We start from the raw sequence: 26,210 nt of genomic DNA, 5'->3' as shown, positions 1-26,210 counted from the left end.
CACAGAAACTGTTAACTCTGATTTGCTTTTAGCAGGATGGAGAGTGACAGGAACTTGGTCGCCTTGCTATCAATTCACAACTAACTTTAAATAGCATATTTAAGTTTTCCTCGCAAACAATTCCCAGGAGAAATCCTTCCTGTTTGTATTAAGGCATTGCTAATGCCCTACCAGGTGGATTGCGAACACCATTCTTGGGGAGACCCCTGAAGTTACTGAAGACAACTGGAATGACCTAGCAGACTTAACAAAATCAGCACGTTACCTTTTATGTGAATTAAGACTTAAAATACTCATGCTGCTTGAATCCACACATGTTCTGTACAGATATGATAACCTTCTATCATTAACACAATGCATTTAATTTTCTGTTATTTGAAATAAATGCCTTAAAGTGACTTAGAAAAATTCTCTCTCTCTCTTTTTTATTTTTTAAATATATATTTGCCAAATAAATGACCTTACAAATGCTGCCATGTAACTGCTCAGTAGGCTGCAGCAGGCAGCTGCTCTCTCTCTGCTTGGCCTGAATACAGCAGCATTTTTCCCTGGAGGGCAATCTGTGACATGTCTGAGCAAGCCAAGAACTAGCCAAGTGGGACAGCTGGAATTGGCTTCTCTGCAGCTGGTTCTTTGTACTTTCTGTCTGCACTGGGCAATAGCCTCAGAGCAGCAGTGTCCATTGAGCTCCATGGATTTACCCTGCCTTTAAAGTCCATCTCTTGCAGGAGGTGCTGGTGGCTATCCAATGGTTGCTGGAAGCTCAGGTTATGTGTGCTGCAGAAAGTTATTCCATAGATAGTGGAAGATTTAAGTCACAAAAAAGCAGTGGCAGAATTACAACTCACATGCCTGTGGATAAGGACTCCCTTAACTGGCTTTCATTTGATCATCCCTGGCTATACCTCCCTTATAAAAACACAGAATCACAAAATCTCAGAATGGTTTGGGTTGGAAGGGACCTTCAATATCATCTAGTTCCAACCCCCTGCCATGGGCAGGGATGGTTTCCACTATCCCAGGTTTCTCCAAGCACCATCCAACCTGGCCTTGGACACTTCCAGGGATGGGGCAGCCACAGCTGCTCTGGGCAACCTGTGTCAGTGCCTAACCATGCTCTTAGTTAAGGTTCCATCTATGGCAGCGGCCTAAGGGACACTGTAGGGTTTCACTGCCAGGGCTGGTCACCACATCTTTAGGTGTCTGGCTCATTAAATCCTGTAAGGAGCCCTCCTGCACACCAGAACCAGGGGCATGGTTTCAGGTGCTGGAAGAAATTTATGTAGCATCTGGAAGCCTAGAAAAACAAGTTTAAGTGAGGATGTGAGCTAAATATATGCACAGGAAGACCCTTGGTACCACTGGGGAGAACAAAACATCTTAGGAAGTTAAATTAGGGGAGGAAGAACATGACATTCACCTGCTGTTACAATTTCCTCACCTGTTCTCCTATGAAACCATGCATTTCTCTCCACAGCCAGGAGTCCTTCCTGCAACAGGCTGACATGGCTTCTGCCAAATGCTTTCTTTTCTGTGGCTATGACTGCTGTCTGAGAAGAGGTAGGGGGTCTCTAAATTGCTTTCTTTTCATATTAGAGAAGTCACAGCCATTGCACTGAAGTTTTTTCCCCCATTGCATAATGGAGTGGGGAATAGGCAGAACAAAAACTGCAAGAATGAAAGGTTTTACCAGCATGGAAAATTCTGTCTTTGATCTGAAAATGAAGAGTCTTAGTAAGTGTTCAGATAGGATGGATTGCCTCCTTCTTCTTAATGCCCACCTGACTCATCCCTATAATACTGCAGAAGCCCTCGAAGCTTTTCTGAAGGGCTGGAAATGCCACAGTCAGATACCTATCTCTGATTTTCATGTTGTTTTGCACTACAGATATTTCCAAGCAAATAAAGGAAAAAACTCTGGGCAAAAAGCTTCAGGTCATTGAACTGATTAGAGCTGTCATTTTAGTGTCTTCTCCTTTTCACACTTTCTCATGAGGTGTTTCCCCCTTCGTTTTATACCACAAAGGCTTCTGGTGAGACTTCATGCACCAGCAGCACTGCAGTGTTAACGAGGGGAGGGTTTCCATCATGACGGACAGGATATGCTGCATGTTTACAAAACCTGTTACCAAAACACATGGAAGGAAGGAATAACTTATTTTTGATGTGAAGAGGAAAATCAGTGGTGCTTGTTCTATTTTAAAAGAACACTTAGGTGCATTTTGAACTGTTTGCCATCTCAATTCTCGTTTTTTCCATCCTAACAGAAATACTGATGTCATTTCATATCTCTAGCTTTGAACATTAAACTGAAGCAAGACTTTTACATCATTTAATCTTGAATATTCTCTGAACTATACTCACTTTCTCTTATAACGATCTGCTTCTTCTCACTGGAACAGTGAGCCTTGCTGGACTGCCAGGCTACTTCTGCTGTCATAAGTATTTCCCTGAGATTCTGTCAAGATCTACTGGTAATGGGGGAAAAGGAAGAGAAGAGATCCTCTAAAAGCAGAAACAGAAATAGAAAATTAAATAGGAAACTGACTAAAATAACGTAGTTGTCCATGCTAGGAAAAAAATAAAAGGTTATTCTTGAGGGAAGAGACACTTCTAATGTTGACTTGGTATTTGTCCTTTCCACAGCCTAAACTTTTGTTTCAAGATTGCTGAGAAGGAGTATTTGTGTGCTGACTGGTGGTCAGTCAGCACACAAATACCTGCTCTGAATCCTTGTTCTAATGGGACACACAACGCAGGCAGCATCCCTCCTCCCCAGCAGCATGAGGGGTGATCTTGGCTGTGTCATGGCAGAGTGTTCAAAGAGCTCAGGAAGGACTGTCTCCCCTTCTTTCTACACTGAAGCCATGCTTCAGTCCAGTGCAGCTAGGGCAGCTTGGGCTGTGGAGCTGGAAGGTGTGATGAAGGAGGAATAAATGGGATACCACTGAACGCAAGGCCCTGGCCAGACTGAGTATCATGCCCAGCACAACGACATCTCTTTCCAGGGGCAGTGCTAACACACATGAACTTGTCCCATCTGGTCCCACCTGCCAGTGCCATGATGCTGGAGCATAGAGATGCTCATGGCAGGCACACTGTGAAGTGGTATGCTGCTTTACACATCCACTCCTTTTACACCCACTAAGCAACCAGACAGCTGCACTGCCCCTGAAATTGTCTCAGTTGATGGAGCTCACTGTCTAGATGGCTACAAGATGCAATGATGCTTTTTCCACTCTTTGAAGATGTGGTTTTAATCAGGGAACTGCCTTAGCTTACACACATCAGCTAAGCAATTCTTGGCAAGGGTGCTCTGCAGTGCAAGTAGGAGCCCCTATGGAAGGATTTCCATTAAATAATGAAATTAATTTAAAGAGTTCAAAAAAGTAGCATTTTCTGCAACACAGAGAAGGAATGAAATGCTACATTCTTTCAAGAACTGGTGTATTTTATCTTGCTCCCTCCTTTGAAAGTAGGAGAAAAATCAAAAAGCAGTCAACACAGCTGGACTTTTCTTTTTGTTTACTTGGAAAACTTATTTGAACCATCAACTTTAGCAAATTTTGGCAGTTACAAACCTGTACACTTTTTTTTTGTTGTTTTGTTTTTATAGCAAAAGAACACAAGACAATACTGCCAACAGCAATTATGAAGGAACAATTAGTTTTCAGATGAAGAACTATACCCACTCAAAGTGATAAACCTTCCCTTTTGCATAAGGTTGAATTTGTTGTCATTGGAGAAATGACATTTCTTAATACCTACTTGAAATGGAATAAAAATCATACCTCTAGGTTTTTTGTGCAAAACACATTCATTTAAAAAAGTCAATAAAAAAATCTTAAAACCAGAAAGAAGTTAAACAAAAAGAGCTGAACCCAAAGGAAAATTACAGTACATTTTGAAATGATTAAAAAGTTTTCAGATCTAAAATTTTTTTCCTGTTATCTTAGAAGTTTAAACCAACTTTGATGACTCTTTAGATTTATATCAATCAATCAATCAAACAAACAAACAAAAGAAATTAAAGCAACCTGATTGGCATCAAATATCTACAAAAGCCTGGTAATTTGAAACCATTATATACATTATTTTATAAACTTCTTTTTAAACACCAAAACATACATCTTTTACAAACCAGCCTGCTTGAGACAGGTAAAATTTACAAGACAATCTTTTCCAATACAGTGCTTTAAAGAGAACTGCTTTCACTCCTAAACATCTTTGTCATCTCCTGAAAATCGGCAGTATGGGCTCATTGCATTGCTGATTAACAGTGTTTCAGGTATTCCTATGACAAAAGAATGCTACAGTTCTGAGGGCTCCAATCTCTTTCCATAATACAGTTCAAGTGCACTCTTAACACTGGTAAAGATTACTTATGGCCTTTGTGTAATACGACATATTTGCAATTATTGCTTTTCATTATTACATAAAGAAACAAATTTAATTTCATTTCCTCCCCATCCGCTCGTCCCTTGGATGATGCAGCTAATTTACCAACTGGATGGCCCTCCTGATTATGGAGATGTTAAATGTCAAGTTCACAAAACACAAGCTAAAAACCATGGGTAATGGGCAATGGTCTAAATTTCTAAGGCTCAGATCACATTTTGGTATATTGTGAGGAGCAGAGATGCAAACAAGCAAAAAAGCAGTTCTTACCACATGGTAAATGATGATAAACCACCAGGGAATGAAGCTGAAGACGTAACTCTCTCATTGGAAACCAATGAAATGCCCATTATTACTAAGTAAATAGCTCCAAACATTATCTATAACGCACAAATGCACTTGCATACTGGTTCTGAAGAGCTTGCTTCCTCCATTATTAAGGATGCTTCCTTTTCAAATGAAGCTTAGCAGAACTGGTCCAGGGCACCTTCACCTCCCTCTGCCATGACTGCAGTTATTGACTGTAAGGACATACTTACTATAGCATCCATATAGCTTTTTCGATGAGGAGTAAAGTGTGTTCTCAGCCATTTGTCCTGTTCCGCCCACGTTTTTCTTTATGATGAAATTTATAGTAGACCAGAGCAACAACTTTTATGTCATGTTCTCAAAATGTCTCTGTCTGGCTCACAGAGACAACAGGCTGCTGCCTCCCCATTGATCAGCATTTCATGACATGCTTTTATTCACTGTGCTGCAGCCACACTGAGAAGGTACCGATACATCAAAGCTCTCACTACTTCAGACTACACTGCAGAATTTAAAGAATGGGAGAAATAATTCCAAAGACCAAAATTTAAGTTCTTTTGGGGACATGCAGAGGTGGAGACCCTGCTTGACAGATGGCACACACAATTTCAGGCTCAGGAAAACAGTGGCAGTGAGAAGCCTTTGGCTCCTTCCAGCTTTTCACTGGAATTATGTTAAAGAAACACTTGGGATAGTTTGGGATCAAAGACATCAATGAGCTTAAGGAGAAGAGCTCTGTTGACAGGAAATCACAGTTCTGTAGTCAATCTCTACATTCTAAAGTTCTCCTGGTTGCCTAATATGCTGTATCCTATAGGAGGGTCCAAGAGGAAGGCAACTTTATGTAGGTCTTGTCGTGGGGGCTGTCCATTTTCTCCCATGGGAGGGAAGTGATTCTACAGCTCCATGGTGTCACATTTGGCCTTTTATTCCACTTTAAGATATTGGTCAAGGACAGCAACTACATCAATTACCTATAACTTTGTGGGGGTTTGTGCCCCCCCCTTTTTTTTTTTTTTGAATACTTATAATACAAAGGCAAAGTAATTCACATACTTAAGAATGCTACATAAGCCTAATTTTTCCTTTTGCACAGGGCCACCTAATGTGGTATTGGCAGAATAAATCATGTTGTAGTCACTGTAAGGCTCTTTCCATTGCCAGCATTATTAAAAAGGCCAGCACTGTGCATGACATTCTCAACTTGATCAGAATGCAGAGAACAAGCACGCTTTTACTTAGACTCATACACCCCTGGCAAAGCTCATGATTTTTGATATAAATGTGTATTTGCATTTTAAAAAGTTGCTTTTTTCTCTTGCTGCTTCTTTCCAAAGAGCAAAAAGTTTCTCAATCCTAAGTTATAAGCCAGTGATATTCAAAAGTACTTCATTAAGTCTATGAAATCATCTGCTACAGATGATTCTGACAGAAAATATCGGGTAGTGGAGCCATCTACAGGGATGTAGTTTGAACTACAGACACACAGGATAAGCAGAGATGTGCAGGGTAGCTCTTGCAGAACCAGGGACCTGACAGCAGCAGTGATACAAAAATCATCATATGGCAGAAAAAGGAGATATATATTGGAAGTGCTAATATGAACAGTAATTCTTACATTATGTTATGAATGTGTTCTTATCTTCCAGATTAGAAGATTTTGACTTGTTTGTGTGGAGTAGTAATTAAAAAGAAAACAAAATGGCTCGGTTTAACGAGAGATGTTAATATGAAAATCTTACTCCCTAAGAGGTATTTCACCTTTAGATCTGCATTTGGGTCTTATCACTATCAAAATAGCCTGAAACAAACCAGAAAGGCCACAGAAGTACCAATATTCACAGAGGGGAATCTGAAGATGGATTTGGAGGGGAGGAGATATTGAGGTATAGAAATCATGAATAGGACAGAGAAGGCTGAACGGGTGATTCTTGGCACCTTCCCAACAGCACTTTAATAAGTAGGCGTTCAGTGAAATGAAATGGCAACAACATCAAACAGAAAAAGTACTATACATCGTATTTATGCATATTTTACTATTAAAACTCACTACCAACAATATATTACTGAGGCAACAAGCTTGGTAAGAAACATTGATTCCTTTCTTTTTTTTTTTTTTTTTTTTGTATGGCAATCACTAGGCTCCCATCGTGCTGTCCCTTGTGACACTTTTGATATGTTCCAGTAAAGGTTTGATACTGGTGTCTCATGCTTACGCAACAACTTTCACTACAGAAGACAGGTGACAAGTACACCTAATAACTATCTGGGGGCTTGAACAGAATTACTTGCATAATGGATAAAAATGTCTCAAACCAAAACTGAGTAGGAGCAAACCTCATGTAAACTGCAGCCCGATGCTAAGAGAGCATCACATTCTCAGAAGGTCACACAAGCTTTAAAAGTGCAGCTAAATTTGCAGAATTGCTTTGCCAACTCCGATGCTCCTAACTCTTAAAGAGACATCAATCTAATTGCATTTCCTTTCCTGTAACACAGACTTCATGAACAATACAAGTTATCCTCTATCCGTGCCTCTAGGCTTGCCAAACCATTTTATGGCCTTCTGGCAAATCCCTCAGCTCCTTGCAATCACAATACAAATTTCCGTATTTTTTTCTTCTCAAAAACATAGGAATAATATCAGGGAAAGGGTTTGAATACGCACCATGAGCACATTCAGAATATATCACTGTTACAGAAGCATGTTTACTTTGAGAAGACCAAGTGACATTCATAAATTCAATGGACAGGACCTATTTGCAGACAAGTACTTGATAATACTTGTATGTGCAGTGCATTCTCTCTAGAAGTTCACTCATTTTATTCATTTACCTGCACAATGAGCTGCATCATCCCAAAGAAAATACCCACACCAATCTTTCACAGCTATATGAGCTATTGGAGGGAAGCAGCAACACACTGTACATACTCCAAGAATTCTAGAAATCCTGTTTTATTAAAAGTGTTACAAGCTGCAATTATTTAAATTACATTCTACTAGTAATTTATTTGTGTTGGGGAAAATTTCTTCTTTCCTGTATGTCAAGAAACAGCCTGCAATTTAATTTTGTGTGAAACTCCTGTCAGTCAAGAAGATACCCTGGCATACAACTGTTGAAACTATCCAGTTAAGGTGATTGACCAAGGGACAGCACAAGGAAAGCAGCACAGGAAACCTGGTAATGAATCTGTTCATTTATCAAATGATGATTTAGGTATTCAGTAGCTTTTCAGAATGACAGAATTATGCCATGGAAGAAATGGATGAAAAACCCAACAGTAACGCAGGCTTGTAGACTCACATTCACTGGTAAGGTACACAGACGCTGTAAAATGCAGTGGGGTAAAAACATTTTCAGAGCACCAAGCAACAGGTGTGTATACTCTGCTTTAATACACTGAGTGAAAATCCAGTATTTCCAGGTTGCACTTGACTACTCTGACCAGATCAATGTGAATGACCATTTACTCCAATCAGGCTGAAGGAAGCATAAAAGCATACAGATGTCATGGTTTTCTTGATTCCACAACAATATTCTGAAGTCTGCAAACAACCTTTGGATATACTCTCCTACAAAATCGTGCACCCAGGGGAAAATCTGGTGACAGATCTTTGGCCACAGTCCATTCATGCAGGTCCACCGACTGAGTCAGTCTACAGCAGCTGAGAACTCATCCAGTGAACTTTAGGGATGGACATTTGCCAAAAGACGTTAAACTAACGATGTGAGGTTACAGCAGCCTTATATGTAACTTAATTGGAACTAATTTTACTGCAGTAGCTGCAGCATGAGGACTGCTGTTAAAGACCTGATTGCCCAAGCAAGAAATTTCCAAAAAATGATCAGCTGGGTAGGTTACCTCAAGTTTTTAGATCCATGTTCACATTGCACACACATTACGAGAGGCTGTGTGTACACAGCTGGGGCAAAACCAGGCCACTCCTGAGCCCAACTCTGACATTTTGGGAAGTCCTCATGGGCAAAGCTATGCACATGCACTTGACATCAGGTTTTAAAAATGACAACCAAAGTAAGCCAATTTGGAGTAAATATAAACTGTGTGTATGTGTGTTACTCTACACAAAGTAGAATGAAATGGTATGCAATGAACAAAAGTATAGATAAATATTTATGGGACAAATAACTGGTTACTTGTCTTTGATAGGTCGGTCAATTTGTAAGTGCTGCTTTTTTAGCCATCTGATGTGTTGTATGCAGCAGCTCCAGTAATCAATTGCTTTCACTCTTTGCTGACATAAAATTTCATGCAACAGTGCATTCTAGAATGATCCATACTCGTTCCTTAATACTGTGGGGAGATCATAACACTGTAACACTTTTAATAACACAATGCCAAAAAAAACCCCCCAAAACAACCCGATTTTGTGAGAGAGAAAGAAATTATTTAGCAGTTATTTTTCCCCCTGCCTCAAAAGCTGAGTTTTACTCTTGGTAATAAATAAAAGGTACACTCTCTCCAGATTGTCTGTAACAATTTCGTGATGTATAATACTTAACACAATTGGTTTCTTCGTGTCTGCACATACAGTATCATTTCTGAGCAAGTTAATAATGGGTTATACTGTACTTTTCTTTGCCCAATATATATATAGACACACCTTCAGCAAAATTTCTTCTCCATATTTATACTATTAATTGGACCAAATGACAAAATTAAAAAAAAAAAGAGGAGGAGGAGGAAGAAAGCAGATTCCTTTACACTTGTGTCTGCTGCTGGGTCTCCACAAATGGAATGTGAACATTTTCTAGGCTGAGTTCCTCCACGCTTTCAAAGTCACTCATGGCTACTTCGGAGTCATCAAAGCCGCAGCCGGCTGAGACGTCAGAGGAGGAGGCGTTGAGAGAGTTGTGCAAGGATAAGGGCACCTTACCTGCACTAGCATTTTCTGTGTTCTGGCTTGGGCCAGCAGCAAAAGTATTAAATTCGTTCCCAGCCTGAGATCCTGTGGTGTCCGTCTCATTGGGGAACTGGTGGGGAGGGAGGTATTGGCTCGGGTGGAAGTGCGGCCGTCTCCTGCAGTCAGGGCTGAGAGTACTTGCCATTGAGACCGGCTGCGAGGGTGGGAGGGCTTCATATTGGTCTGGGTAATCCTCTGGAAGAGGAGGTGGTAACTGGTCCTGGCTCAAAAACTCCTCTTCGTGAGGGGGAGGGTAGTCGCTGTCGATGTCGTAGCCACCAAGGTAGTAATCTGTTTCCAGTTCTCTGGTGCTGCCGTGATGAGCTGAGCCTCCATCTGTCGTCTCAAAATTGGGCACTTCCTCAATGTCGGACAAGCGAGCGCTGGGCATCCAGTCAGAGGTATCCCAATGATACGCTGCAGCAGGGAAGAGAACCACAGCGCTCTGTTAGGATGGCACCACAGAGGACAGCAATGTCCTGCATGCACCTGCCTGAGTCCTCACAGCACATTCAAATCACAGCATGCCCCACAGGCCACGGACACAGGTCAGCCATGCTCTGACCAGAGAAGTAGAGGAGGAGAATAAATTGCATTATGATGCTAATGCAAACAAGCAAAGAAACAAAACATGGCTACTCTCAGGCATTTTGCTTTTTAAGATGCTACATTAAAAACTATGAATCCAAGAAATCAAAATCTGAATTACTGCTTTTCACAGTTATTTGAAAAAAATCTTTAAACAGAGTCAGCATGCCTACGGAATCTAATCTTATCTCCCCTTCCACCTCCAATAACTTCAAGAAAGAAAGTGTGCAAGCAAATAATGTGATTGACTGAAAACTGAATTTTGAAACAAAAAAAGTGTCTGACCATTCTCATGCATATTTTGAACCCAACAGAATTCAAACAAAAGAGTACACATGAAGCAGTTCAAGAAAAAAACCAAACAGATCAAGTCAGTGCTTTGCCCACCCCGGCCCACAGGCAGAAGGTGCCCCAGAAAAATCACCTCTGTTGTAGTTCTGTCCTTGATCCATAACAGACACTGTCAGATACAAAGTGAAAAGCAAAAAACTGATAACCTGGAGCTTGTCACCAGCATTGTATTACATATGAAAATACAAAACTCTGCATGCATATTTCTAAAGTACAGCTGCCATGGTGTCATTTTAGTAGGATTTTTAATTATTCTTTATTTTAATGTACAAGATAAGCTTGCCTGTCAAATGCAGATATACATAAAGAAATTTTTATGTCGCGTATTATATTCCTTTTCTATCATGTCTTAATTATTTACCCTCACTGAACAGATACAGAATTACATTAGAGTTGTAATTCTTAGCACAAAAAAGGGCTATCCACCATCGACATGGCTTATAATTGCAAAGTACATCTCACTTGTTCACTTTGAAACAGAAAAATAAGAATCTACCATTCTCAGGGCCGGTTCAAACAAATCTGGGCCCACCTGGGCTCAGATACCATGGTGATGGGCACGGTATAAGAACCTGAATAGAATAGAATACAAAGCCATTTAATGGGGCTATCAGCTACAATGCTCCGCAACCCCACACCCACCTCCCACCTGCACTGCCATGCTAGCTGGTGGGGAGGGAGGCATTCCAGTATGGAGAGGGTGCAGGGGTGGGGGAAAGAGCAAGGAAGGGGGTTTTATGTGAGACAAGAGCGGGGAATAAGCTGCAGCGTTTTCTAGATGGATATGCTCTTGTTCAGCCGCATGTTATTTGGCTTCATGCAAGAAGTCATCGGGCAAAGTCTCTGGATGACATTTCTGGAGGAGGTCTGGCAGGAGAAGCAGACCTTTATGGCATCACAGCTTGTAACCTCTGTGGCTCAGACACAGGCAAGGGAAGACTTCACCAGCCCTTCACCTACTAAGACCACACTTGCCCTTGCTCATCACCACATGGTGATGGTGATTTCTCCCTTAGCTTGATAGCCAGGCACGGGTTCTCCACTTGCTCTGCCATGTCCTGGAGTGAGGAGGGCTGCGGCTACTACAGGTTTAGCAGCAGTGTCTGAACCGGCCCTAACCTCTCTTCTGCACTTCTCTCTTCTGTCTACAGTGGATTTTGCTGTGTTGGGGTCAGTGTGATGGCACTGCACCTGAGATGTGTCAGGTCCCTGAGTTGTGTGGATCAGGATCCAGGAGAACCTCAATAATTTGCTGACTTGCACCACCCTGGGCAGGTCCCTGGGGCAGAAGCCCCATCCACCCATGACTCTGGCAGTGATTCTGCCCAGAGCTCCAGAGGGGCTAATTATTCACCACTTCCAACAGCTCTGCTGCAGAGCAGGCAAGAATCCTAAGTTTCATATAAAGAACTGGGAAGTGGGCAAAGCGTTTTCAGTGACAGTCTCTTGAAACTACTGCCAGACTGGCTTTTTCTGACCTGTAAAGGATGATAATGAGCCAGTGTGTTTGCTTAAGCTTTCCCTTAGGAAGGCAAGGTCATTTGCAGTGCCTGTGGTTTATTTTCAAGGTTATTTTTTTATTTTTTGAATGGGACTTTCTTTTGAATTAACCTTGGCTAGTTAATTTTTTTTTTTTTTTGGACAGTGAGAAGAATGGCACTCTTACACTTCAGAAAATCAATAAACGCACTATTAACAAATACTCAAGTGGCATCACTAGCTAGGAATAAAAGTGCTTTTCAAAATTCCTGTGACACTGGCTCAAGAAAAAAATCAGAAGTTTCACAAAAATAATTTACTTAATCATCTTTATGTATTATGCAGACTAGCTTAGGTGAAGTATGTAAAATCTGTCTTAAATTTGCTAAGGACAAATGAAATTTTTGACTTGTGGATAACCTGAGTTGATGCTGAGTTGACATTTGCCCAAGGGTAGGAAAAATGTTGGAAAATAAATAAAAGTAATGTTTATCTATGATAACAAGACATTTCCTCAGTGCTTTATGGAATAAAGAAAATAGTGATATCCCCGCATTACAGGTTCACTTATAACATGATATGCCTGAGGTTACCCAGGAGGTCAGTGGAAGAGGTGAGTGCTGGCTCCTTGGAGCACATTGCCATGCTCTGTTGAACGGGCACACTAATGCCACAGGAGAGCCACGGCATCCGTGGAGCTGTGCCCACAGATCCACTGTTTGGCAGGGTTTCCTGGGGGAAACCAGCCACCAGCCAGCCACCAGTGTGCTCCTCTCCGTGTGATACCACTAGGGTACAGAACCCAGCTCTGCTGCAGCATGGGACACTTTACAGACTTCCAGGGTCATCTTCTGTTTCCCAGTCTCTGCAGCCAGGATCATCTCAATGATTTGGCTCCATTATCAGTCTATTATTTTCTCTGAAGGCAATGAGAATAAACAAACAGAAACATTGACTTGAACAGAAGAGGATGAAGGCTTGACACCTTTTCTACCACCTCCAGTTACCCACAGATATTTTGTGGTACATTCCTCTGGCATTTTCATGTTTGCTGGTGAACATGCTGATCTGCAAAACCCAATCCCTGCCACAGGATTGCTGGTCAGTGTAGATTAGTGAGGTTCTGCTGGAATGTTTCACAATGAAAATAGGAAGCATTGTTGTATAACAAGAAAGAAAAAAATTTAAATACCTTCATTTTCTATTGTGTCAACTACATTGTTGACAAGCTGTATGACAGTCACTATGGAAGCTTGCAGGGGAGGGAAAGCAGAAAATAAAGGGAGGGGAAGGACAGCTTCAGGTTAGTATTTAAAACACACATCATAGGTTACCACAATAAATTCTCTCAAAAGACAGAACTGACATTGAAAAAAAAAAAAAAAAGGCTGCTGACCAATGCATGATTTATGAAGTTGGTTGCAGGACATTTCATTTCAGATAATCCCATATATCTTCAGAGTGCTGATAAATTCCAAACCAGCATTTCCAGAAAGGCATATGGGATGATGTGTATCACCTCATAAATTCAAGCAGACTGGTCAGCTGATTCAATTAACTGAAGCAGTATCTTGTCTACCTGACACTAATTTCTAATTCATTTTTGCTTAGAGGTCTCCAGAGATGCTTCTATGTGCTCCAAGGATCATTATCTTTTAGACCATCACACCATCAGAAATGGTGTTAAGTTCAATCTATTTCCTAAGAGGAATGTTTTACTTATTTACTGTCTGTGCTATGCCATGCAATACCTCAGGGAGGTCAAGCAGCACAGCTGTAATTAGGAGGACATAGCCATGTAGGTGTGGTTCAAATTTTGACCCGTGTTTGACAGCATAGTTTCACAAATGCTTTGTGTGTTCTCTGCAGCTCTTCCATCAAAACATCCTTTTCCCTTGAAATCATTCATACAGACTGTGCAGCTGTTTAATGTGGAGGCCTATAATATGTGGTCTTCTAGATGATCTGCATTTTGCACCACCCAACCCTCCTGCCTCTGAGAACATGAAATAAACCCAAAAGTCAAAACTGAAGGGAAAGCTCTGGATGAGAGTGGAATAGATCCTTCCCTTTTTCTTTGTCTTTAATTATGAGAAAACCAATTCCTTGGAGCAACTTGGAGCAATGTGGGGCAAAACATACTTTTTTGTTTCACACAGCCAACAGACTTAGAGATCACAAGAAATGTGTTAACAGTGCAGACATATGCTGAATATTTTCATTTTTGCTAAATTTTGGGCATGGGATCAGGTATATCATCCAATTTCCTCAGTTCTAGTGAGGGCTTAGCAAAAAGAGCCTTGATAAACCAAAGGACCCCTGTTCTGTGTCTATGATCAGCCTATTTATGCCATCAACAGCAATGGTAATTATACAAAGGAGACTTGTACTGGCTAATGCAAAATAACCATGATAGAAAAATAAGGGGCTCCATGCAGTCAGTGCTGCATGGCTGGGAAAAAAGATGGAGGGCAGCTGTAAACTATTAGAGGAAAAAACCTAAGAGTGAAAAACAGGCCAGAACCCAGGGTCAGCACAGCTTTCTTTGCAACTAAGGGCTGGCTCTGGTAGGAGCTGTGCAGAGCATATTCACAGAAAAGTGCAAGTCAATGCTCAAATACAGCATTGCTCAGAATTTGGACTACAAAAATTACTGCTAACTACTCACAGAAAGACTAGGGAAGCTGAGCAATTAAAATGCAGGAGAAATAAGGAGAGAGAAAAAAGCTTCAAAACTTCACCCCATGTGAGATTACATGGTAAGACAAGCCCTTGACACAGCAAGAGAAGGCTCCAAGAGCCCTAGAGAGGGTGAGTAGAAGCTGCCTGCACCTTCAGTGGAATTCATCCCCGTGATCCACTGTGGCAAGATAGGTTTCCCCAGCCAGAAGCTGCTACCCAGTTTCACAAGTCAGTGTCAGGATAGCCATTTGTACATCTGTGTGACACAAGCCTGTCTCCTCTGCTAGCCTGAGAACCCAGCAGCATTGATCCTGGCTTTGGAGGAAGGGGTTTGGAGATTGAGCCACTTTGTCTCATCAAAGAGCATGGATGCTAAACCGTATTTGTTGTGTTTTCACCTTCTAACCTTTGCAGGTATGTGAAGTACAAAGAATTAAAATAACAAGAAGAGCAAGGATTCATGGCTTCAGGAGGCATATCCATTAGCCCTAAAGTACAGGCATGTGAGTATGTATATGCTTACTTATACCTGGCCTTGCCCTTTGGGCTCTATCACTGCAAACCTTCCCTGCTGCTTCAAGCAAACCAGAGCATGTGGTCTTGCATCGATCTCTGCAAATGACTCAGATGATTTAAGTTTCTTCCCTCGTTCTCCCTGAAGATATGGATTTGTTTGAGCCCTGAACTAGAAATGTTATCTCTAAAGGCCATATTTTAAATGCAGCCTTCACAAAAAATGAATGGGCACAGAAGGTCCTATCCAGCTTCTGTGGGTGTCAATGATTTCAGGGGAGACAGGATCGGGAGTTTGAAATGTCTAATCAGAATTTGTGAGATACAAAAATTAACAATGTACAATAAATGACCACTTGAATAATTATTCCAAAGGTAACTATAATGTAAATATATACAATTAAATAACACTTTTCCTAAAAAAAGGCTAAAGGGGTCTTTTTGGTGCAGGGGCAGAAAAGCATTGGGAAGCCTGACAAAAATAATTGTAATGTTTCAGCCACAGTGGACCAAAAGGAACTGCAAGTGTACTTTTCCATCAGTGCTTTTTCCAACATTTCAGAGTTCCTAGAGAACTGCTGCACAACATGACTGAGGAACTGAGTCTACAGACAGTTCATTAACTGGTGGCTGAGGAAACCAACTACAATTCCTTTGTGATAGTCTTTTTCTGTGTGTCTGAACAAGGCTTCCCAGACATCCACCATCCTTCCCCAGCAGAAACATCTTGACTTTTCTCAGACCCACTGCTCAACATACGTGGGCCACAGGAACAAAGGTTTGCTCTGACTCTGTGGACCTTTTAGTGGGCTGTGTATGGCTCTGCCTGTGTCACCCAGGGAGATAATGATGCAGAACATGAGAGGCAGGCACTGAACAAGAGATTTAATAGTGCTGTATTGTTTGCTGAGCTGTGATTGCCAGGGAGAGGCCAAGATGCTGGGGACTGGCTCATCTGCTCATTGATGCAGCTGAGCACCAGCAGAGTTTTGTTGGGACCATGAATGAGACCTGGCAAATACCAGAGAAATCCCTTTTATTCAAATGGTGAAACATGAAAGTCATGCTCTTCCCAGAAGGAAAATTATATAAATCCTACAGTTTCACTTGCAATCTATTAGTCAACTTACATCTTGGCAATGTGACTCTGCTGTATCATACCTCTAATTTGCTGTAAAGCTCAGTCCTGATACAACAGCCCCAAGCATCAAGATTTTTATTATGTTCCTATAATTTAGTAAGTGGAACACAAAGTCAGGGTTTGAACCCATGACTTTCTTACTTTCAGCATCGTTAAAGGGTTTCAAGATGTCACATAAATCTTTTAATAATATTAAGAGAGAGAGAGAGATAAATAGCTTTCCCCCCAGCATAGTAAAAATGAAAGCATTTCTTACCATTATCATCACCAGAATCAGACTGGAAGGAGCTGAGAGACTGTACTTCAGAGTTGCTGCCTTTATTACTTCCTGAAAAACAGGTCACTTCTTCAGCGTCATCAACACCTTTACCTTCATTGACAGCAAAGACAAAGCAAAATGGTACTCTCTAGGTATGCACATTGACCTATTTATACCACGGACACATTTAAATCCTGCCTTCTATTATCTGAGTCAGAATAAAATTATTTCCTTCACACAGAGGACATAACCTATCCATCGAGAAGGCAGTTGGTGAAGATACCTAGACTTTTGAAGTGTTTGAAGCCCAAGGAGTCTTTCAAGTGGCTGACAACACTGTAATCAAGGAAGAAACATCTGTATTCAATATTGTTTTTTTAGATGGCATGTAGTCTCAAAAGCAATGAAAATGATGACTTAAGGAATGTGGTATAAACAGCTTATACAAGATATTACAGTTACATTTATCTTTACTGTTCATTTCCTAATTTGAGAGCCTCATTAAAGGCTCATTCAATGCTCAGTAAAGTTACTGTGCATCTTGTTATTCATATCAGTGGCCCTTGGATCAGATTTTAATAGCTCCATCACTGACATATAATAGATTATGCTTCAATTTACATTGCTTTTCATCAGGGACATTCAGTCTTCACAATTCTACTGTTTAGAAATGTAACTGCAACCTATAGTATAAATTCTCCTGTAATTAAACACATATAAATAAACACATTCAACTACACATTATATGGGCAATAATCAGGAACACAAAAAGTTATCCTCTTTTGTAAGCACTAAGATACCTGAGCCAATTACCAATGAAGAAGGTCAGGTGCTATCAACATGAAAGTATAGCTCTCTACCCGCCACCTGTAGGTATTTTGACCCAGCATGGCACATCTCCACACAATAAGAGCTGATTTGCTCCTGCTAAGCAGCAGGGTATGGATGAAGTGAGTGCTGCAGTAACAAAAATGCACTGCTTCCCACTCCGTGACAGCTGAGGTCTGTCTCCCTGGTATGGCCTCATGGTATGCTGGTAGGAATTTCTATTCCTACCACTACCAGCAGCGCCAGTGGCACAAACACCCATGAGAATATAGAGCAGAGCATGTGTGGGGGCTGATGTGATGATGCTTTCAATCAGCTTAACTATATTTAAAGTTTAAAAGGTCAGACACAACACAACCCTGAAATACAGCCCAAGTAAATTATAATTAATTCAATTTTTCACTACATGACCTTAGCCAGTGTGCTGCCTTGGATGAAAATGTGCGGATCAGGGCACAGCTACAGAATAATAAACTCTGTAAGGCTAGAAAAGACTTCCAAGATCATCAAGCCCAACCTTTGACTGAACATCACTATGGCAACCAAACCACAGCATTAAGTGCCATGCCCAATAATTTCTTGAACACTTCTAGGAATGGTGACTTTACCACCTCCCTGGGTAGCCCATTCCAAGGCTTGACCACTCTTCCAGAGCAAAAATTCTTCCTGATGTCCATCCTGAACCTCCCCTGGCACAACATGGCGCTGTCCTATTGACCCATTGCTAAATTCCTCTCTCTGTTCTTCAGTTCCTTTTTTATGTGACAGTTTTGGTTAAGGCTGTGTTGCAATAGGGTTGAAGATCATAGAATCATAGAAAAGTTTGAGCTGGAAGGCACCTTAAAGTTAGTTTGGTTCCAATTTCCTTGCCACAGGTAGGGAACCTTTCAGGGCCCATCCAATTGTTGTTGTTCAGGGCCCCATCCAATCTGGCCTTGACTACTTCCAGGGATAGGATATTCATCCTGTCTCTGAGCAACTTGTTTCAGTGCCTCACTACTCTCACAGTCAAGAATTTCTTCCTAATAGCTAATCTAAACCTACCCTTCTTCAGCTTAAGGCCATTCATCATTACAGGCCCTTGTGAAATGTCCCTCTCCAGCTTCTTGTAAGCCCCCTCCAACAGGTAGTGGAAGATGCATTAGGAAAAACCCCTAATAAGAGAAAACACCTTTTAAAAAAACATATATGGTGAAGCAAACATCTCCCAGTCCATATGACGTGGTCTGACTTGCAAAGATAGATGCTGCAGGGCTGAAACACCGTCCCAGAAAACTGGTATTTCCTGCCTTGACAGAAGATGTGAAGTTTGCTGCATTTCCATCAACTTGTTCAGAAATGAAGGGAGCACTGTGTTATCAGGTGAGGAACCATCAGAGCACAAATAAGGTAAGTGTGCGGATTGAAAATTCCATGATGACTCTTGATACTGAAAGCAGAGGGGAATGCAATGGCTTGAAAAGGTGATCCTATATATCAAGCCATACGTGATTTTCTGCTTCACTTCACAGACACTGAAAGTAGGGAATATTCATTTCTCCTTGATGCAAAAGAGGGTTGCTACTTGCAGAAGATTTAAATATTTTTATCTCCCTTGGGAAACAAACAGCCTGAACCTAACAGAATTTATATTTGATAATTCTGCCCCAAACTGGTTTTTTCCAATAGAAAGATGATTGCATTGTATCACTGAAGAATGCTCAGAGCACTTATTCATAAATGCTTTCTCAACAAGTGAAATAAATGCTTTTAGTCATACTTCATGCATAGAAGGAGAGGCCTTGTATGCCTGGTTTAATTATAACCTTTCAAAATTAAGCCAGATCACTTCTTGCAGAGATTTAACAATTCACGTGTATTACGCTGAAGCACTAAGAGCACCTGTGCCACTGTACCTGCTGCACCCTGAAGGCAACCCTTACCGCTGGCAGGGAAGAATGATACCGGCACGCAGTGATACTTACTTTCTGTCCCAGCATCCCATGTGCTCTTCCTGATGGAGTCACAGTCGGAGCGACAGGGAGACACAGCAGGCAGGTTTGGAGCTACACTACACACCACCACCCCCCTCCTGGCTGTCAGTATTCGAGGGGACTCCGGATGAAACGTTGTCATCTCCTGGTGCTCCACACCAAGCCCATCCACTATCTTGTCCAGGTTATTCCGTGAGTCACTCTGGAAGCACGGGGTATAGGCCATTGGCCTCACTGGCACCTGCGGAGGCCCAACCTCCTGGTAGATATTTCTGCTGTCTCCACTGTTCCTGATGTTCTTGAATTGGATGCCATTGCTCTTGTTGAGCAGGGCTGCAGTAGCTGGATCCTGTACGAGCGTGATGTTGTTGCGGGAATAGTTCTTCCTGAAAACTTTCTTGCGAAAAATGATGAAAAGAACGATTAACACAAATATGACAAACAGGACCACGGCTATTCCTATCAGCTCCTCCTTGCCAACGTAGGAATGTCCAGCTTGTATATTGGGAACCACCACAGGGCGAAGACCACAGTACTGACCCACGTAGCCAGGGGTGCAGTTACACAGAAATGAACCAAAGATGTTGACACAGGAGCCACCGTTTTCACATTCTTCTCTTTCACACTCGTTGATGTCTTCTTCACACCTTAAAAGAAGAAAAGGAGAGTCTGGAATCTCGAGAACATCTAAGAGGCAGTCCAGCTTGTGCATGATGCCTTATCTTGTCAAAGTGGTGCCGTTAGTTAACACCTTGAGGTACTTTGCAAATTATCATATTATTATCATATTATCATATATTATACTGTTTTTGGACTAGCCCAAGGGTTTCAATACAAAATGTTAGAGGGGGATTCACGAAGAAGATAGTTGAGAAAAAATATAGTAAAAACCATCAGAATATTTATTGAAGAGAGAAGAGAAGAGAAGAGAAGAGAAGAGAAGAGAAGAGAAGAGAAGAGAAGAGAAGAGAAGGATATACTGACTATGTAAAATTGTTTAGGTTGGGAGATAAAATAAACAAATATTAGAAGCGGGGGGGGGGGGGGGGGAAAGAACAGGAACCATAAAAAGAGAGGAGAATTGGAAAGAATAAGAGGTAGCAAAATGCAGAGGAAAAAGTACAAACAGTAGACAAACCAGATAAGGGAAAAGCATGTTGATGGGCAGGTCAGGATTTTCTGTGTCTACACCAAGTTTATGATCAAGGCAGGGATTTAAGAAAATGACTGCAATAAATTAGCCTTTTATGTCAGGGCTAAGGTGACTAAATAATTGATCCATTTTCAAAACAAAGATTACACAGCAGCTTCCACAGGTTTTACGAGATTGTTCAAAAAGCTGGCAACAGATAGGTGTATCTCAGAGAAACCTGTCTCGAGATAACATCCTGAATCAACAGCTTAGGAGGGTTAGTTCAGAAAACACATTTCTGAGCATGCAAGTCTCAGGGATTTCTCAGCTGTCATTAGCTCAGACTTGGAATAAGCGCTAAGGTTGGGTTACTTTTTGTGAGGTGAATCATAGCTTTTGGGTACAAAATGCCTGATCAAAAAGCCCACCATCACTGAGTCAAAAAGCTCCCACTGCCCACCTGGGGAGGGACACTTACGTTACTCCTGTCAGGCCATTTTTGCAGTTGCAGATGAAAGCATTGCCGATGGGATCACATGAGCCTCCATTCCGGCAAGGATTTGGGAAGCAGGCCGTGATCTCTGACTCACAATTCCTTCCTGTAAACTGGGAGAGGCAATTGCAATGGTACCCTGGGAGGTGAGGGACAGAGAGACGGAAATTAGACTCCTACTACTGAGTCTGTCTAAAAGCAGGACCCATTTGGCTGCTTTACACTGAAAAATAAATTGTACTGTGGGGGCAAGGGGATGTTTACACTCATTCTGGTCTGTCCATGCAGTCCACACTAATGCTAGTCAAGAGTTTTATCTATCTGAGATGCCCAGGCAATCACAGCTCACGTCTACAACCAGAGGCTGCAGCCTAGACCATCCTAATTGTCATGATTCAGATAAAAATAAATGTCATTTGTGAACACCTTTCAAGAAAGGTAATAAGAAATATTCTAGATCAAGGATGTATTTCCCAACTTTTTCAAAATATTTGCTGATAGAGGCAGTCTGCTCTTCTTTTGGGGCTTCACTGATGAACAAATACATCAGCTGAGAGCTTTTCCATCTCTGCCCTTTAAAAGAACACCACAATGGGGATGTGACAGTAATAAAACACCAGTTTTATAAAGTGCATCATCTAGGCAGAAACTATAAACTTCAAAATATCAGCTGACCTGGGCAATACAAGCCCTAATCAGAGCTGATTATTTTGAGTGTGTGCTATCAAATTCTGATTAATCACTCACTGCAATTCATCAGACATAACAACATTCATGTGGAGGGGGACTCTGTTGGGGATTCAAGTCCTATTTCTGTGTTTTTTCCAACACAGGGGCAACACCAAAATTTAAAAAAAAAAAGGTTTTAAACACATCAGTTCACCCTGCCAAGTATCAAATGACAAATCTCTTTTTTCTTTTTCTTTCCTTGTGAGTTCATATGGCACAGTGCCATTAATAAAAGCTATATTTAGGGTCACAAAGAAATCCAGTGAGGCAGTGCATCTCTTAAAGTTGTGAACTGGATATGGAAATCTGACTGCTTTTTCACTTGAAAAGAGCATGGAACATGTAGGCTGTGAAAGCCATGGGATGGCTACGACAGTCCCTGGAAGTGGAAGACTCCTAAGTTAGAGCTGTTGAGCCAGCAAAATTTTCCTGGACATCCGTAAATAAACTTTGGCTGATCTTTTAAAAAGTTCCTTATATAATCCAAATGTCCTAAACAGATGTGTAGACAAGGTTCAAGCACCAGTTATGGGGTTCACATACCTACTGAATATAGCATATTAAGCAACTAAAACAAGGAACCTTCCTGCCATTAGTACATCTGCAGTTAGAGCAGAAATGGTTGAGTGCAATTCAATTCAGTGTCAAAATTATTGGCAATCAAGCTGATGTAGTGGAAATATCATCTCTCAGTGGTGAGCCTTTTAGATGTATTTTTAAAAACTTTCTATATCTGGAAAAAAACCCAAATACTTGTTTTAAAAGTTATTCTTTCTGCAAATATGGCAGGAATTTCCAGCACAGTTTCAAGGAAAAAGAATTTCATGGAAACAGTATGGAAAAGCCCAGCGGAGGCATAAGAAAAAAGCAATTCTGCATCAAGACTCCCACATCTTTTATGTCCTATACGGTTCAATTCGCCTTGTTCAGCTACTCTAATTGAATTCTTTCATGAGGACAGGCTTCTGAGAATAAACTTGGAACCAGACTCGCTGGCATACTCAGTCAAGAGTCCAATACTATTTAATTGAAGATAAATGAAATAGATACTCAAATATCATGCCGTTTCATTGTCCTGCTACAAGAAGGGAGACAGACACACTGATCTCTCCAAGGTTACAGAGTTAAGAAGATAAATTATTCAACTTCTGGGCTTCCCAAAAAGCATGTTTAGTAAGCATCAGCAAGACGGGCTTATTTCTTTTCGTGTCTTAAAAATATCTCACTCAGACAATGTGAACAGCTTTCCGGACCTATAGTGATCCAGGTCTGAAGAACTACAAACCTGTGAGTGTAGGTAGAATTTACAGCATGAATAAATAAGGCTGTTTCAGCACTTCCTTTTTATGACTGAACAGTGACATCTATAGTTCAAAAATTTACACTAATGTTTTATATGTTTTTTACAGTTTTATGAGTTTAAGCAAAAGCAGAATGTTCAATTCAAATATAAACCACTTTATTCATAATCAGTTTTGTTGCCTTATGTAACAGCAGAATATGTTATTCTATTTGTTATCTGATATTTTATAAACCTCCATGACTCTAGAGTGATGTTAAAAGCCAAGTTTCTGTTTTTTAACCAAGTTCTCAGGTGCCAATAATTTGTAAGACAAAGCCCTTGAATCACTTTCTTTTCACATTTTTTGTTTGTTTCAGCTAAGTTCTAAGTTCTGTAACATATTCTGTTCACATTTGTTCATTATAGAAAACTTGAGCAGTATTGATTTGATTAAAAAAATATTTTTACCACCAACTATAAAAGAAACATGGATTTATGCTTTTTATACTAAGAAGAGATGAAACTGAATGCACCAGATGGGTCAGAGCCCTGTGCAGCAGTGTATGAACAGGACCAAAATAAAAATCTGCTTCTGAAAGCCTATATTTTTCACACAATTTGATTTAATGATGGTGGAACACACACCAGATATTAGAAGACTACAGTATTCACTATAGATTCTAAGTCTAAGGATCAAAGTTAGAAATCAAGAAGGCACTAAAACAAGACAGTAATAAATTACCATATTTATCACTGCTGTTTCCTCTTGTCGGATTCACTGCTACACACCTGCCAAGTCCAATCCACTGGCAAAAGACACAGAACCTTTCTGTGACACACATGCTCAGAGCTGCAGAGCATTCACCCGGGAGGTCTCCAACACAGCAAAGCATATGTCAAAATTCATGGAGTAGGGAAGAGAAGAGCTGATATGATGGCTCAGTAGACAGCATATAGCACTCAGCCAGAAGACCTGCCAGACCTTTAATCCTTCTCCAAACCTCCAAGCAGAGGCTGTAATTTTGCTGGTTACTGCACATTTCAGCCATGTGGCTGTGGACAAAGGCAAATTGTGAAGAAAACTCCTCTGGCTGGGAGTGCATCTTGGGTCCAATAAAAAATTTTTTATTATACCTAATTTAATATCCTGCTAATGTACCATTCATGTCTTCCCTCTGGTTTACAAAAAGAATAACAAGCAAACTTCTCACATTCAAGGATGAGAAAAGGCTCTGTGTCCTGTCCTCTCAGCAAGGGATGAAAAATCTCTTTTACAGGGCTTGATCCTGTTCACAATGAAAACACTGAAGTTTTGGAAATTCATCATTTAAAATCATACAGTCCATCTGAGCTTCTTCCACAAGGAATGAATAATTAATTCCTAGAAATGTTGATCTGCATTCTCCAAGGCACCAAATTTTGTGATGCCACCACAGTATTTCTTCAGAGGGAATCAGTGGAAAAAGACAGGAAGCTCTGGAAAACACCTCTAAAAAGCTTCTAGGGTGGGACCACAACATTTTCAGCATGTGCCATAGCAGCATGTACCAATAGCTGACCTAAGAGCAGTAACAAGCTATGAACAACAATACAGCCTTTTTAGGCTGTACCTACATTAGCAAGTCCTGCAGAGCAGCAGCAGTAGGTCTGTGGAGCCAAACAGCTGGTGCTGAGTATCCTCACTGAGTGCAGCTCAGGGCTTTGGTACCAGCTGCCTTCCAATTCAGCCTGGTCCTGCTCTCTGAGACCTTGCCTCTCCACAGTGGGAAGTAAAGCCCAGGGAGAAACGATGATCACAAGATTTGCATCAAATATCATTCATGACCTGAAACATTATGTAGACATAGGTCTACACATTGTCTTGGCCTCATTGGTTGTTTTTTAAGGCTTCTCTCATGCTCCTTCATCAATCTGAGTCCTCTCTACATGGTTAAATCTCTCCTTCTTGCTGTGACTCAAACAGCTGCTCTTACTGCTGTCTTGGCATATCCCTACCCAGAGGAAAAGGTGTTTTTCACCCCAGACCTTACTGAAGAGCAACATGCAGTAAGACAGGACAGTACACAGTCTCCCTGCCTGTACCTGTGTTTGCTTGGCACTTAAGAAGCAGAGGCAGAGGCACAAGGCAGGCACGGTGCCATCAGCAGATGGGGTGTTGTTATGTAGTGAACATCTCTGCTGGTAACATTCCCAGCCTGAGCATCTGAATGTCTGTCTATCCCAAGGTTTACTTGGCTTTATTAAAGAGGATGCTCCAAACTGCTGCCAATTTTTTTTTGAACATGTGTATGCTCCTGTTTCTATCTATCCCATGCAAGACAGGCTGGCTTTTATCTGTTAATGTGCTTTGGCTTTTCCATTTGTCTCTCTGTGTAGTTTTCTCCCTCCTGTGCAGCTAGACCTGACAAACTCGATGTCCAGAAATTGCCCTGTCCTTGGTGTTGACCACACAGTGTTACACACCAAGCTAACTGATGAGAACTACTGAAGGTGAAGGGGACCTCTCCCAGAATTTGTGTTTTGGTAGTTCTATAGTCAAACCAGGCCACCTTCAAGTAGTGCATGTTTCTCAGGCATACACAATCCTGCCACTCCAGATTTAACTTACCTGTCTTCAAACAGATCATTGCCTCTTGCCATTTATTGGTATGAAAACGAACCTCAGTCATTGCTGAACCAGTGCTTTCTACGAGAGGACTGGTGTGCTTTTAAAGTGGGAATTCAAGAACAGACACCTATAATCAGCTATTAAAAATATTAAACACCCCCAGAATTTCTAAAAAAGCTTTAAAAAATAATTGATGTGCATTTGGTATACTCACATTGCCGTATGCTGGGTTGTTTGTGTGTGTGAAAAAGCAAGATCAAGAACATTAGTAAGACCAGGTCAGTTCTGTGGTATTATTACACTTATTTTCCCCTTATTTCTTTTTTATGAACTATCTGATCCTCAAAACCAGCTGTGAGTAATGTTGCCAACAGCATTTAAAGCATGTATTAAACCCACCACTCAAGTGCCATGTTGCATTTTCTCCTCCCTTTGGATTTTAGCTCTGTTCATGAAAAAAAAAAGAAAAAAGAATAGGAGAAAAATGGAAAGTGGGGAAAGCAAAATGACTTTATGTCCCC

At 41.0% G+C, this 26,210-nt stretch overlaps 1 protein-coding gene across 12 annotated transcripts in view; it reads right to left on the bottom strand.

Annotated features, from left to right (window-relative positions):
- Nucleotides 1-3,508: 3,508 nt before the first annotated feature.
- The window catches only part of FAT3 (FAT atypical cadherin 3), a 399,575-nt gene continuing 376,873 nt past the window's right edge, over nt 3,509-26,210 (bottom strand). For 3 of the 12 annotated variants that reach the window (XM_038142935.1, XM_038142926.1, XM_038142973.1), the window contains 6 exons: nt 21,056-21,209; nt 19,437-20,092; nt 16,642-16,755; nt 13,242-13,301; nt 10,644-10,679; nt 3,509-10,048 (listed from right to left, as the gene is read on the bottom strand). In XM_038142935.1, coding sequence (XP_037998863.1) covers nt 9,429-10,048; nt 10,644-10,679; nt 13,242-13,301; nt 16,642-16,755; nt 19,437-20,092; nt 21,056-21,209 — 1,640 coding nt within the window. In that variant the 3' untranslated portion in view covers nt 3,509-9,428. Of the gene's footprint in view, nt 10,049-10,643; nt 10,680-11,066; nt 11,143-13,241; nt 13,302-16,641; nt 16,756-19,436; nt 20,093-21,055; nt 21,210-26,210 lie in introns of all 12 variants that reach the window. The other 9 variants (XM_038143014.1, XM_038142982.1, XM_038143004.1 and 6 more) reach the window with 7 other exon arrangements.

Source organism: Motacilla alba, chromosome 1, assembly GCF_015832195.1.
Source record: "Motacilla alba alba isolate MOTALB_02 chromosome 1, Motacilla_alba_V1.0_pri, whole genome shotgun sequence".
Lineage (NCBI taxonomy): Eukaryota > Metazoa > Chordata > Aves > Passeriformes > Motacillidae > Motacilla > Motacilla alba.
This window is presented reverse-complemented; position numbering and strand designations above follow the sequence as displayed.